This window comes from Pygocentrus nattereri, chromosome 15 (assembly GCF_015220715.1).
Source record: "Pygocentrus nattereri isolate fPygNat1 chromosome 15, fPygNat1.pri, whole genome shotgun sequence".
Lineage (NCBI taxonomy): Eukaryota > Metazoa > Chordata > Actinopteri > Characiformes > Serrasalmidae > Pygocentrus > Pygocentrus nattereri.
In genome coordinates, this window is record NC_051225.1 from 26,389,397 (window position 1) to 26,404,367 (window position 14,971).

The following is a 14,971-nucleotide window of genomic DNA, read 5'->3' on the forward strand; positions in this document are numbered from 1 at the left end:
GTATTTCGAAATATATCACCATGTTAACCAAATATATGTAAAAATAAATTTACTGTAAAATGTATGTGGAAATATACCCATAATTAATGCGCCGCACACAAATAAATGCATTATTGAAATACCTTCTAAAATGAACTTGTATTTCAGCATCTTCATTTTACTTCCAAGAGTTAATTTTATTAGAAAACGAACCTTTAATATGGCAAAAGCAAGTGTGAAGATGATTTGATATTTATTTGAAATACATTTTGTGTGAGTGCCTTATTGCATACGGACAGGCTTAATGCAGAGTGCAGTGCGAAACATATTTGTAATGTGTGTTGGTGTGTATATATATATAGCTAAGCCAATCACACGGCCGCAACTCAATGCTTTAGGCATGTAGAGGTGGTCAAGACAACTTGCTGAAGTGCAGACCGAGCATCAGAATGGGGAAGCAAGGTGATTTAAGTGACTTTGAACATGGCGTGGTTGTTGGTGCCAGACGGGCTGGTCTGAGTATTTCAGAAACTGCTGATCTACTGGGATTTTCACACAAACATCTCTAAGGTTTACAGAACAACAATAGTTTTTCAGATGGGCGTGTATAACATATTTCTACAATAGTCATCCTGCCAGAAAAACCAGCATGCCTGGTCACCAGCAAAAACAGTATATGTTGTGTTTTTTAAGCTGGTATGCTGGTCAACCAGCAGGACCATGTGAAGGTGACCAGCTAAAGCAACACCAGATTAGCACTACACCAGCATAGACATAGAATCAATGTTTCGCTCGCAATGTTTGGCCACGTTTGGCTCCGAGTGAACGCGGCCCTGCGATTCAAAATTGCGCAGCAAACTTTATTCACCCAGCCCGCAGGAAGCAGCCGCTGCCCTTGTGGATGCTGTTAGCTGTCAGACTAGCGAACAGCCAGTGTGTGGAGAATAACAGCAAGATTGTGGCTTTTTCTCTAGAATTGTTTTAAAGTTCACCTCCGCGCGTTTCTATTCGAGCGAGCTGGTAACACCGCGTGTGTCTCCATGGCAGCCAAGATTCTGCCCGTAGTCAAGTAAGTCTGATGTCTTCGGTAGCTAATGATAATAACACACAGAGGCGAACACGAACGAGAATAAACTGCTACACGCAGCTTTTAAAACAAGCAGGTCTAGTTTGTCAGAAGTCGTTTCTTAACGTTTGTTTGCTGCGGCCAAGATAAAACACCACAGTTTCGTGTTGAATATTTCGTATTGCGGCTATGTGTTAGCTAAGCTAATGGCTAAGCTAAAGGTAGGGCCCTTGTATTGAAGTAACGCAGGACCTTTATTTAGCTGGCTAGCCAGAGTTGAAGGGCAGTTGGGTGTGTTTTGTGGGGGGCAGGTGTCCTCAGGGTGATATATTGGGTCATTAGGCTGGTCCGTACTAAAAAAAAAAGCTCCAAACCTCTGAGCTTGTACACTGTTTAGAAAGAGGTTCTTTAATGGTTCTTTAGTAAAGAAAATAGTTCTGTACAGTTCCATGAAAACCCATTGCAGGTTTAAAGGGTTCCTTGCATCACTTAACGCGTGGTTTAGATTGATGGATAACATGCTATGTACTAAAACATGCCATGTATAAAAGAGAGCTCTAAAAAGAGTTTCACTATTGTTACAAACCAAAGAACCCTTTTTGGTACTATATAGAACCCTTTTTGCCAAGAGGGTAGTTGATCAATCAAAACATGTTGGCTTCTTTAGTTTTGTGCTGTCTTCTTGGATTCTTTAGTAAAGGCAGTGGTTCTATTTACAACTATGAGTTCTGCATAGAACCGTTTTAGACTTAAAAGGTCCTTTGTTTTAAAAAGTAAGTAAGTAAGAATTTCTTCATAAAGCACTCTAAACACAAACTGAGTTGACCAAAGTGCTGTACACACTGCTAGCACACACTGGGTTAAGAACAATAAAACAAATAAAATACATAACGAAAGTAACATATAAAAAGAGCTTAGAAAAAAGAGAGAAAGAATACTAGCAGCACCTCACATCACTACAATCTCCTGCTAGTCAAATGCAAGTTTGTAAAAGTATGTTTTTAGACCTGATTTAAACACAGAGATAGAAGTGGCTTGGCGAATATTGGGCGGAAGCCTGTTCCAAAGTCTCGGAGCATAAACCGCAAATGCACGATCACCTTTAAGTTTCAGCCGAGTCCTGGGAACAGTCAGCAAGTTCTGAGAAGATGAGCTAAGAGAACGTTGACAGGTTGAGGGTGTTAGCAGGTCTGTAATATAAGAGGGGACAAGCTTATTTAGTGCCTTAAAAACAAATAACAGCACTTTAAACTGTATTCTGTGCTGGACAGGTAGCCAATGTAGAGAAGCGAGCACTGGAGTAATGTGGTCTCTTTTCTTAGTGCTAGTCAGTAACGTGGCAGCAGAATTCTGGACTAGTTGCAGATGTTGCAGTAGAGAGTGATTAATCCCTATATATATATATATATATATATATATATATATATATATATATATATAAAACAAATTACAATAATCAAGTCAAGAAATGAAGGCATGAATAGCTTTCTCCATGTCAGAGAAACAGAGAAAAGGCTTAAGCTTTGCAATGCTTCTGAGCTGGAAGAAACTACTCCTTACCACAGAGTTGATTTGTTTATCAAATCTGAGATCTGAGTCAAAAACAACACCAAGATTTCTCACAGAGGACTTGACACATGGCAACAGACGACCCAGGTTATTAGAGACATTGTTAATGAGATGGGGAGCACCAAAAAAAAGTCAGTGAAGTGGTTTCCCTGAAAAATTGAGCTGATCAAGCTCCAGTTTTAAGCAGACATTACAAACAGATGTATCGTTTTCTGAACTGTACATGTGAACATAGATGCACTTGACAAAAAAATAAAGTTATTATAACAAAATTATGCAATTAAAGAGGAAGCCCACCGACTTTTAAATGCTCTGCTAAATTTAGTTATTGGGAAACGGATTCAAGCTAGTGGAAGTTGCCGGGGAAAGAGAGGTCTGGGCCTCATTGCTTAGGATGCTGCCCCCGCGACCCAAACTCCGGAGAAGCGAAAGATAATGGATGGATGGATGGATGGGAAATGGATTCATTTGATGTGAAATGGTTCATTGTTGAGAAACTTACTTACGTTTCTTTTACAGTGATGGTGATAGGTCCACAATGCAAATATAGCATTTTTATTTACTGTGCAATGTACATCAGGGAGCATATTCATGGCTATTTCATGTGATTAACCTGTGAGAAAGCTTTGAGGCTTTAAGCTCTTAGGACATCTGGTTCCCTTCACCCCTGCTGTGAACAGTTCTAATTTAGTAAGTTAATGAAGAACAGAGCATTTCATATCAAGCCACTCTGAATGGCTTTGTTTGCATCTTAATATTTTAATTGTGCAGAAATTTTGGAAAAAAAGTGCAATTACTTCTTAAGTAGAACAAAACACACACACACACCAAAATAAATAAATGAATAAATAAATAACATAATTGCTCTCTTTTACTTTTGCCTGGCAGGCTTGCCACCAAAGTAGGCATCGCTGGAGGAGCTGTCTATGTGGCGTATGACTCTGGACTTCTTGGAGGCAGTGACGAGGGCTCTGTAGCCCTGAGCAAGGCTAAAGCGGCTATTCCACCCGCTGTCGAAGAATGGACGAAGTACTTCGGCTTTGAAGTAAAAACCTTTTTAAATAATTGTCGTGAACCTGTAGTGCCAGTCAGGCATTTGGAATCCCACTATATTCATTCCTATCTTGAAACCGAGGGCTTTGGTCATTAAAGACTGTAAGGTCATTGTAGATTGAAAATAAAATGTTAATTCAATTCATTTTTTAACTGAAAAGAATTAAAATATCATTTCTAATATATGTTTGGAATTTAGGGTTTTAAAAGATTTTACTAAATTTTTTTTTCTTCAACTTTTTCAGCTTCCTGCAGCACCTAAAATTGAGTTCTCCCCAGTTGATGCATGGAACTCAGGTAATCCTCTATCAGGGTCTGTGGTCAGTATAACTTGATGTAAACTCTTACATAAAGGTTGCTAAGTGGTTCTTGGCTTGGGTGTAAGATTCTAGGAGAAGCATTTAATTCACACAAAACCTTAATATTATGAAGGTTCATTAAAAATGATCTTCACACTCACACATCTTTTTCCCAAAAAAATTGCACAGTTTTCACAGATGCACTAGTCACAATACCCTTATTGTCTAAAGTAGCTGTCTGCAGAGAGTTTTTGTTCATTTTTGTAGCTCACAAGAAGTCGTACTGTGTACTAACCCACATCAGCAAGACCTTATTGAAGGCCTGGATGATGTTAGAGAAGGTTTTGGGCCTGTATTTATAGGAGATGAGTCAGAGATTTTGAGCATTTCAATAGTCATGAAAGTTTAAAAAGGAGAATGGTACATAGGATTTTCAAGATGGAAATAAGCTTGTCTGGAGCATTACACATTCTCATAAGAACCATAAGAACTCTGTTCTCCACCAGAGGGCAGTGCAGAGCCAGTGTCTACATTTTGTTTAGAGTTTCTTGTCTGGTTGTTCCAAAGAAGGAAGTCTAGAATTAAAACTGCAGAGAGCTAAAAAGTACAGCACACTGGACAAAAAGTTCCACGCTGATGTTTGGGTTTTAAGGGGAACCCCACCAATGTTTCACAATTTCTACATAATTAAGTTAAGGGATTTCTGCATTTAACTTATCTGTGAAGTGAAACACCACATACACACTAGTGAATACACACACACTAGGGGGCAGTGAGTGGTGGGCAGCCCTATCCACGGCGCCCGGGGAGCAGTTGGGTGTTAGGTGTCTTGCTCAAGGACACCTCAGTCATGGACTGTTGGCACTGGGGATCGAACAGGCAACCTTCCGTTCACAGGGCCAGTTCCTTAACCTCCAGCCCACGACTGCCCCCAAATTAAAGGTTTAAGCTGTAAAGAAAGTCATTCTTTCTTTCAAGAGTGGTTTGGTATGAAAAACTCTTTTCTAGAGAAAGATACCAGTGGTGATAGATGTTTGGGGAAAAAAATGCAATGCTTCTAAAAGCTCCCTCACAGAAAGTTTTTACACATACAGGTTATGAATACGCTGCCTAATGACTCAGACATTGTTTGATAAAACTTTTTGTTGACCCATTTTTTCAATTCGTGGTGGAGGGGTGCATGCAGGGCACTAAGGCAAAATAGTCTCGCCAAAAATGTATTTCGTTCAGATGTTCCACTAATTTACTATAATAAACATTACATATAAAAACTTAGAGGACATGTTTAGATTCACTGGTGGTTTTGCATAGTAAATTGAATTGTTGTATTTGTGTTGTAGACATTGTGATCTGGTTCTTATCACCACCACTGTAAAGAAATCTATAGTCTATACCTTTCTCTACAACCATTTTACATAAAACCAATCTCAATGACTTTGTTTACATTTGCAATGATAGAGCTTTGCAAAAATGTAGAAAAATCGGGGGAATTCCCCTTTTTATAGTAGTAGTGTCGCTGTCTCAGCACCTGGCGTGTTAGCCTGTGAGGTTATAACTTTTTTTTTTTTTTTTTTTTGTCTTAAAGTAGTATCTTAAAAAATCCATTATCAGATCTGAAATGCCCATCCCCAATATTTACAGAAAAAAATTGGTTGACTATTGGCTTCTAGTGTTTTTTAGCAGTGTTAGCCTCATAGCTCCAGTTTTACTCTAAAGCAGCAAAATTTGAACACTAACCATGTCTTGGTTGATCTACTTCTGCGAGTGGAAAATTGTGTAAAGCAGATTTTTTCACTGAACCATTCCGTTAAGGAAAAACAGCAATGAAGGGTTCTTAAGGGGACCAGAAGTGGATCTTTAGTAGCACTGCACCAAAACACTCTTTTGGTACTTTTATTTTTAAGGGTGCATGTTAAATTACCAGGTATTAATAATGAAATATGCCTGGCATATTTTAAAATATGTATTTTGAACATTTGTTTCCCCCCACAGGAGTGCGGAAATCTATCCATGCCCTTTCAGTTGCTCCAACTGCAGCGTGTGACTACACGAGCCAAGGCTTTGAGTATCTGAAAGGCCTGGCCAAATGAACTTATTTTTTCTTGCTCTGCTGTTCGCTTCACATGGATATACTTCCCCACATGTACAGGCTCACTGACGGGAAAGGTACACTCAAAGCACAGACTGAAGAACTGTCTAAATCTGTAGGAAGCTCATGTGGTTCTGCGCTTGTGTTAAAGGTGTAAAAAAAGATGCTTGATCTGAAGGTATTTGGTGTCAAGTAAAATAAATAAATGTACAAAGATGAAGGGATGAACCTTGTATAAGATTCTTTATTATTTATAATTCTTACATTTATATTGTCTCTAGTGTTTTTTGATCCCCTGGTCTTAATTAGGATATCCACAACTACAAACTAATTTTGGACTCTATTTTGCAACTAACACTAAGAGCTCTTTGGGTTTGTGGCTCTTGGGACTTGTGAAACATAAAATGAAGTGTTGTTATAGAGAGAAGAAAACATTAGTGGTATGTACTTTAAAGGTGTTCTCAACAGACTTCTGTACTGTGTACAACCAGCTTTGTATGCAGCTATTTTGGGGCTACAGTTGTACTCTGATATGAACAGTGGACTAGAAGTGGCTTGTCATGCATTGCATACAACAGCCTAATTTTGACCCAGCAGGAAGATATTTTGAAAAAATATACCTGAATATATATAAACATGCATCATGTGTAAACTGAGGAATCAGATGTGCAGAAGTTAAAATACTGGCCTTATCAAATAATACAGTACTGTGAAATGTCAGAGACCACCATTCAAAACAGCCATAAAGTATACGTTTTTATTTTCAAGGTTAGAAAGAAAAGCAGACGATTTAATGTAAAATTGCATAGAAAACTGCATCCTTTGCCTTCCATTCTTTTGTGAGACTTTTTTTAGCTGTTCAGAGAAATCTGCAGGGATATTTTTCCACACCTCCGACATTCAGTCTTAGAAGTTGGTTGTATTTTCTGCTTCACGCAATCTAATTATTCCCAAATGTATTTAGTGGTCAGTCCATTCTTTTGAGAACACCAGCAGCTTCATTTGATTTGCAGATCTTGCAGATCATGTTTCATTATCTCAGTGAAGTTCTTCTTGAACAGCTACACATCCTTTAGACTCCTAGTGCAGAGTTGTCTTCTCACAGTAGAAGGATGGACAGAAAGACCTTGGGATTTTTCAGGTCTGAATCAAGAGTGAAGCTTTTTTCTCCTCTCTGACCATAATGAAAGCTTTAAGTGCTGTTTATCTGATTGACCATTTTGGTGGTCTAACAGGTTGTGCACTGTAGTTAGGGGTCCCGTTTATCTGAAGCTTTTAAGCATTTTTGAATTCCTCTTTTTTCGCTTATTTTCCTGGAAGATAATGGTAAATTCTTTCTGGAGGATAATCTGTTTTGGTTAATTTATCATCAAATTCTCTCACGAGGTAAAGCACAGCTGGCTCTTTCAAATTCTGTACCAAAGTAAAAGGTTTTGTCCTGTCAGTGACAATATATGCGACTGCCTGTGGATGTTGCACTACAGCAGTGCTATAGTAGCCAGCACTGAATCTTTTCAGCAGTACTGCTTCAGATTAGGGCTGCATCATTAATCACCTTTAATTGTTAACTGATCAGATTAAAAGCAAAGATGTAATTGTAAAATCCTTGCACATATGTGCACATTCGAGAGTGCAAATTGTATTTGTATTAATGCACTGATATTAAAATGTGTTCCTGCTATGGATCTTGGTAACGTAGTCCTGATCGGTAGAGCCAGGCATAAGCGTGTATATTAAATAAACAACCCAAAACTACATCACCTTACATAATAACCTGGTTTTATTTAGACAAAGAAGCTGATGGCTTTATGTTCATTATGTTCATAATTATTTGACCAGAAATTTAATCTGCTGAAGGGCTAGTGAATCTATATTTTAAAGTTCTACAGCAGTGGTCACCAACCCTTCTCCTAGCCATCTACTTTCCAGCAGGTTTCACCTACAACCCAAATCTACCACACCTAATTCAGCTAATTAAGGAAGGCAATCAGATGGATCAAGTGGGATCGATTAGAGTTGGAGATCAAGTGTGCAGGAGGGTCGATCGAAATTTCTTTTCGTGATCAATAAAGTACCTCTCTCTCTCTCTCTCTCTCTCTCTCTCTCATTTCTGTGGAAATAATAGCCAGTTGCTCTTTCATGCGTACAGGTTCAAAAACTTTAACAATAAACCCAGCAGTTCACTTCTGAACTGTTTTTATTAGAAGTAAAAGAATTGTATAATTGTCAGTTAACAGTTAATCGGTCAGTCATTTACATCCCTACTTTGCATAGTTAATGCAAATAAAGCCTTTTGTGGTTGTGTAACGGATCTTTTGCTGCTGCTCTGAAACTTGCATAAGTGTTGCATGTGGTGATGCTAAGCTTTTAGTGTGGTTTCTGTCAAATATCACTCAGGCCTGGGCTGCAAGTTTTGGTTTCTGCTACACTGCAGTATGCTTCAAGTGACATTTTCGCTGTTGTTGTAATTAGTCAGAGATGAGCTGATTATATAATGCAAATCACTATATCAGTGTGGAATAAGATTCTTAAACATAAACAGGCATGTTCCTTTAATAATTAAGCTTTGTTGAAACAGTAACAACATGTAAACAAAGATTATATGCCATGCAGTTAAGCAACACAAAAACTAAGCACCTTTCTTTATTATTTTCTTAATCCAGGTTATGTACTTTGAAATCTGAGTGTAGACATCAGGTACATGTGGATGTTTGCAATCTCTGTTGGAACTGAAGGAGGCGATGCCCACTGCTACACCACCGCACACCAAAGGCCCACCGAAATCACCCTGCAACAGTCATGGAGCAAAAATGACACACTCAATGTTGCTTGACAGTTTCAGTGTTCTGGATATAGATCTTCTACCACAATCTCCATCTTACCTGGCATACACCACTTTTTGTCGCTGCACACAGAACGTTATGTGGGAGTGTATTATTCCACTTCTTCTTGCAGTCTTTGTCACTTATGGTTGACACAGAGGTCACCATGAGGTCATTTACTGCATTTTGTTTCTCTGTCTTTCCCCATCCTGCCACCATGCACTTGGTGTTTGGCTTGACTGGTTTGTCCTTGCTTGGGATTTTGACAATCTTCACAGGTTTACCCTGTTGAACTTTCTTAGAAAGCTACAATTTTGGTAATAATATAATAAACACTTTTATTATCGTCATCTTCTATACCAGTGGACACCAACCCTGCTCCTGGAGATCTTCCGCTAGATCCCATGTGTCAAATACCACAATCCTGTCCGGTATTTTAATGTTCTATTAATATTAGCCTGTTTCATTATTAGCACTACAGTCCCCAGTATGCACTGCAAAATGATGTGCACTCTGACTCTCCTACCACAATATCAATCTATGGCACAGCAGTTACACCTCATTTTTACGCAATTCCACACCAAACAACTGCATTTCAGCCAATATAAACACTTAACGTTAGCTCAGCAGCTCAGAAATTTATCCCAGGTCTTAATGAACTTTGTAGCAAAGAAAGGATACCAGGTGTCTAGTTCAAGCAAACGGGCAGGTTTAAAAGACTGAGCTCCTGTGGACTTCTACTGTCGAAGGTTTTGTGTATTTTGAATAAACAATGGTCAGTTTAGTTTATAGCAAAATGTTCATTAAAAATGGATTAAAAACAAAATTGTTCAGATTTTTTAATGCGGCCCTTTTAGTGATCAAGGTTCACACCACTGCTCTCGACCTTAGCTTAGTCTACTTAATCCCTTTTGATCTAATATAATTATCGCCTTCATAAGTCCTCGATTAGCTGAATGAGGTGTGTTAGATTTGGGTTAGGAAGGTAGCTCCCCAGGAGAGGGTTGTAGTAACAATATTCTTTATATGACTGTAATAAGAGCCCAACTATACCTCCAGAAGCATGATATCATCCCCGGTGCTGACTTTTTTGTATGATAGGCATTTGTGCTTGTCTTTCACTTCATATCTGATCAGAGGGTTTGCAGAGATGTTGTGAGCCCCGAGGACCACGCTCATGCTCCCCCTTTGCAGTTCAGGAGATGGGAGGTGTTTGAGGAGTAGTAGTAAAAAAGAAAGAACAATTCTTGAATTATGATGGCCTACCTGTAATCACATTGGGCAGCAGTGAGTACGTAGCTGGCATCTATGAGGAATCCTCCACATTTGTGCTTCCCGTTGACCTGCACTGATGCCATGTACTTCTGTGAGTTCTTCTTGGCTTTCTTACCATTAATGATTTCCCCTCCATGGGTGGCTAGAAGAAGGAATGACCAGTCAAACCAGTATCTCCTAAACACTGTCCTGCATTTTCATTGTTCGATTCATAAGCAAGCACTTACCATCATATGTCAATGTGCTGAAAACTGCAGCAAGCAGCACTTGCTGACGTGCATTCATCCTGCCAGTAAGTCACTATGATACAAAAACCTCTCTAGGTATTTATACCCATCAGAGGACTTCCTCACTGTGGCTTTCTCTTGTCGACAATTATGTACTGACCTCTTCCTTACTTAGGATGCAGCACTATTGAGCCTTTAAATTTTTAGCTGTCTCTTATGTTCCCCCAAAAAACACTCATTAGAAACTCAAGCATTAGAAAATGTTTTGTAGCCTATGCAAATGTATGGTACCAATTGACCTTTATTGCCCTCTGGGGGGGTGTGACAGTCATTTTTCATAGAGTAGTGCTTTGTGTGGAAAGCCATTGCATGAAATTTAATATAAAAGGTTCCTATTTTTGCTCTTTCGCAGATAGTCATGTGCACATTTTTTTTGCTTTGTGGATTAACAGCAAAAGGCCAATTGGCCGTAGAGTGTTACACTATAACAAGTGCTGAATCATTTGAATTATACAGCTTTTTAAATGTTTGTTCACATATTTTTTTCTAGGTCAGTTTGTTCTATAATAAGAGTCTAGTTGTGATTGTATAATAGACCTCGTGTTACTTGTGAAAGTGTTGCATGTGGTAGTGATGAGCTTTTAGTGTGGTTTCTGTCTGAAGTCCCTGAAGCCTGGTCTGCAAGTTTGGTTTCATTTAGGCTGCATGATGCTAAAAATGATATTTTGCCGACTGCGGGACTTCAAATCAACTCATCATCTGTAATAAAAATGACGTTTTCTAACATAATATTGCTTTACAGTTATAAGGATCTGAAACATCTGTTACCTTTAAGAAAACTCATTTAAACTGGTATTGATTTGATACCTTTATTTAAGCATTAAAAGGTGTGAACAGCATTTACATGCAATCAGGTTAAGCAACACAAACAACAACAAGCCCTTAAGCACCTTTCTTGATTGTTTTCTTAATCCAGATTGTGAACTTTGAAATCTGAGTGTAGACATTGAGCACATTTGGATAGTCACAATTTCTATTGTAATTGAAGGAGACGATGCCCACTGCTGTCCCACTGCACACCAGAATCACCCTGCAAGAATCAGAGCAGTTAAGCATTAGGGTCAGTTTCAGGGTTTAAAAGTTATACACTCTTAAATATGGTTCAACAAGGCAATGGTTATAGAGCCATTTGAATGCTTTGCTTGATTAAATGGTTCTTCTCTGTGATGATGTATGTGGTTCTTGAAATGGTTCTGTAAAGCACCAAAAAGACTGCTATATTTATAGGTCAAATAGCCTTTTTTTATTAAAACATTATACAATTTTGCTTAGAATATAATGAGAAATGGCTCAACTGTTCTACCTGGCATGCACCGCTTTTGGTCCCATAGCCACCTGCACACAGCACATTGGGTGGGAGTTTAGTCTGGTTTGCTTTATCCCACTTCTTTTTGCAGTCTTTCAAACTTACAGTTGACACATCGGTCACCAGCAGATCATTTACTACATCTTGTTTTTCAGTTTTTCCCTATCCTGCAACCTGGCACTTGGTCTTTGGCTTCAGTGGTTTGTCCTTGCTTGGGATCTTGACAATCTTCACAAATTTACCCTGTTTAACTGAGCTGGAAAGCTTGAATTGTAGGATAGAAAATATACATTCTCTGATTAGTGATGCCTTCGATACTAATTCTGCATTTAACTAACTGTATACATATCTGAACTGTACCTTCAGAAGCATGATGTCATTTCCAGTCTTGGGATCTTTGTATGATGGATGTTTGTATATTTTCTTCACTTCATATTGAATCAGATTGTTTGCAGAGATGTTGTGAGCCCCGAGGACCACACTCATGCTCTCCCTTTGCAGTTCAGAAGATCATAGGTATTTTAGTAGTAGTAAGAAAGAAAGAGAACAATTCTGCTTCCTGAATTATGGCGGCCTACCCTTCATCGCAGTGGGCAGCAGTGAGTACATAGCTGGCGTCTATGGGGAATTCTCCACATTTGTGCTTCTCGTTGACCTGCACTGATGCCATGTACTGCAGAGAGTTCTTCTTGGCTTTCTTACCATTACTGATTTCCTCTCCATGGGTGGCTAGAAGAAGGAATGACCAGTCAAACCAGTATCTCCTAAACACTGTCCTGCATTTTCATTGTTCGATTCATAAGCAAGCACTTACCATCATATGTCAATGTGCTGAAAACTGCAGCAAGCAGCACTTGCTGACGTGCATTCATCCTGCCAGTAAGTCACTATGATACAAAAACCTCTCTAGGTATTTATACCCATCAGAGGACTTCCTCACTGTGGCTTTCTCTTGTCGACAATTATGTACTGACCTCTTCCTTACTTAGGATGTAGCACTATTGAGCCTTTAAATTTTTAGCTGTCTTTTATGTTCCCCCAAAAAACACTCATTAGAAACTCAAGCATTAGAAAATGTTTTGTAGCCTATGCAAATGTATGGTACCAATTGACCTTTATTGCCCTCTGGGGGGGTGTGACAGTCATTTTTCATAGAGTAGTGCTTTGTGTGGAAAGCCATTGCATGAAATTTAATATAAAATGTTCCTATTTTTGATTTTTAAACGTTTGTTCACATATTTTTGTTCTAGGTCAGTTTGTTCTATAATAAGAGTCTAGTTGTGATTGTATAATAGACCTCGTGTTACTTGTGAAAGTGTTGCATGTGGTAGTGATGAGCTTTTAGTGTGGTTTCTGTCTGAAGTCCCTGAAGCCTGGTCTGCAAGTTTGGTTTCCTTTAGGCTGCATGATGCTAAAAATGATATTTTGCCGACTGCGGGACTTCAAATCAACTCATCATCTGTAATAAAAATGACGTTTTCTAACATAATATTGCTTTACAGTTATAAGGATCTGAAACATCTGTTACCTTTAAGAAAACTCATTTAAACTGGTATTGATTTGATACCTTTATTTAAGCATTAAAAGGTGTGAACAGCATTTACATGCAATCAGGTTAAGCAACATAAACAACAACAGCAACAACAACAACAAGCCCTTAAGCACCTTTCTTGATTGTTTTCTTAATCCAGGTTGTGAACTTTGAAATCTGAGTGTAGACATTGGGCACATTTGGATAGTTACAATCTCCATTGAAATTGAAGGAGACGATGCCCACTGCTGTCCCACTGCACACCAGAGGCCCACCAGAATCACCCTGCAAGAATCAGAGCAGTTATGCATTAGGGTCAGTTTCAATATTTAAACAGTCATTAAAATAGTTCTACAAGTTTTCTGTCGTGAAAGCAGTGGTTGTAGAACCATGAACACTTATAGACCATAATGGTGCTTTGCATGGTGAAAGGGTTCTTCTCTGTAATGTTGTATGTGGTTCTTGAAATAGTTCTATTAAGTAACAAAAAGACACCTGCTATTGTTATAGAAATGAAACATTAAACAGTTTTGCTAAGAATGTAATGAGAAAGATCCACTGTCCTACCTGGCATGCACCACTTTTTGTCCCATAGCCACCTGCACACAGCACATTGGGCGGGGGTTTGATCTTCACAATAGCCCACTCTTTCTGGCAGTCTTTCAAACTTACAGTTGACACATCGGTCACCAGCAGGTCATTTACTGAGTTCTGTTTTTCAGTTTTTCCCCATCCTGCGACCTGGCACTTGGTCTTTGGCTTCAGTGGTTTGTCCTTGCTTGGGATCTTGACAATCTTCACAAATTTACCCTGTTTAACTGAGCTGGAAAGCTTGAATTGTAGGATAGAAAATATACATTCTCTGATTAGTGATGCCTTCGATACTAATTCTGCATTTAACTAACTGTATACATATCTGAACTGTACCTTCAGAAGCATGATGTCATTTCCAGTCTTAGGATCTTTGTATGATGGGTGTTTGTGCTTGCTCTTCACTACATATCGAACCAGATTGTTTCTGGAGATGTCTTGAGCCCCGAGGACCACACTCATGTTGTCCCTGTGTGTTTCAGAAAAGAAAGGGTCTATGACTAATTGTAGAAAACAAAGAATAATGCTGCTATTTTGACAAACGCAGAGTGCCAGTGACCTACCGGTCATCGCAGTGGGCAGCAGTGAGTACGTAGCTGGCGTCTATGAGGAATCCTCCACATTTGTGCTTCCCGTTGACCTGCACTGATGCCATGTACTGCAGGGAGTTCTTCTTGGCTTTCCTGCCATGAATGATTTCCTCTCCATAGGTGGCTAGAAGAAGGAATGACCAGTCAAACCAGTATCTCCTAGAAACTGTGCAAGATCTTTAATTCTTCGATTCACAGCCTAGTACATACCATCAAAGACCAGTGCACTGAAAAGTGCAGCAAGCAGCACCTGGTGAAGTGCGTTCATCCTGTCATCAAGCCTCTGTGAGTCAAAGACCACTTGCATTTATACTCATCACAGGACCACCTCTTCCTCGTTGTAGTAGTGTTGTAAGTATGAGTATGATTTGTAATAAAGTCTCACACACACATGTGTGTGTGTGTGTGTGTGTGTGTGCGTGTATATGTGTGTTTTTTTTTATATATATTGTATTATATATGTGAGTATATCCTGCTGTTTAAAGAAAAAAGAAAAGTGCCACAGAGTTTGAAG

At 38.9% G+C, this 14,971-nt stretch overlaps 2 protein-coding genes and 1 pseudogene across 2 annotated transcripts; 1 reads left to right on the forward strand and 2 right to left on the reverse strand.

Annotated features, from left to right (window-relative positions):
- Positions 1-836: 836 nt before the first annotated feature.
- On the forward strand, positions 837-6,280 carry micos13 (mitochondrial contact site and cristae organizing system subunit 13). Its single transcript, XM_017712053.2, has 4 exons — positions 837-1,048; positions 3,503-3,659; positions 3,913-3,964; positions 5,959-6,280. Exons 1-4 carry the CDS (start codon positions 1,020-1,022, stop codon positions 6,054-6,056), a joined length of 336 nt encoding a protein of 111 aa, XP_017567542.1. The 5' UTR covers positions 837-1,019; the 3' UTR covers positions 6,057-6,280.
- Positions 6,281-8,684: 2,404 nt separating this feature from the next.
- Positions 8,685-14,752, reverse strand: LOC108435884 (transmembrane protease serine 11D-like). Its single transcript, XM_037545446.1, has 11 exons — positions 14,668-14,752; positions 14,431-14,581; positions 14,204-14,336; positions 13,844-14,107; positions 13,405-13,561; positions 12,324-12,474; positions 10,380-10,438; positions 10,144-10,294; positions 9,931-10,063; positions 8,938-9,183; positions 8,685-8,843 (listed from the first exon to the last, which is right to left on the reverse strand). Exons 1-11 carry the CDS (start codon positions 14,723-14,725, stop codon positions 8,685-8,687), a joined length of 1,662 nt encoding a protein of 553 aa, XP_037401343.1. The 5' UTR covers positions 14,726-14,752.
- On the reverse strand, positions 11,607-12,617 carry LOC108435889 (annotated as a pseudogene).
- Positions 14,753-14,971: the final 219 nt, after the last annotated feature.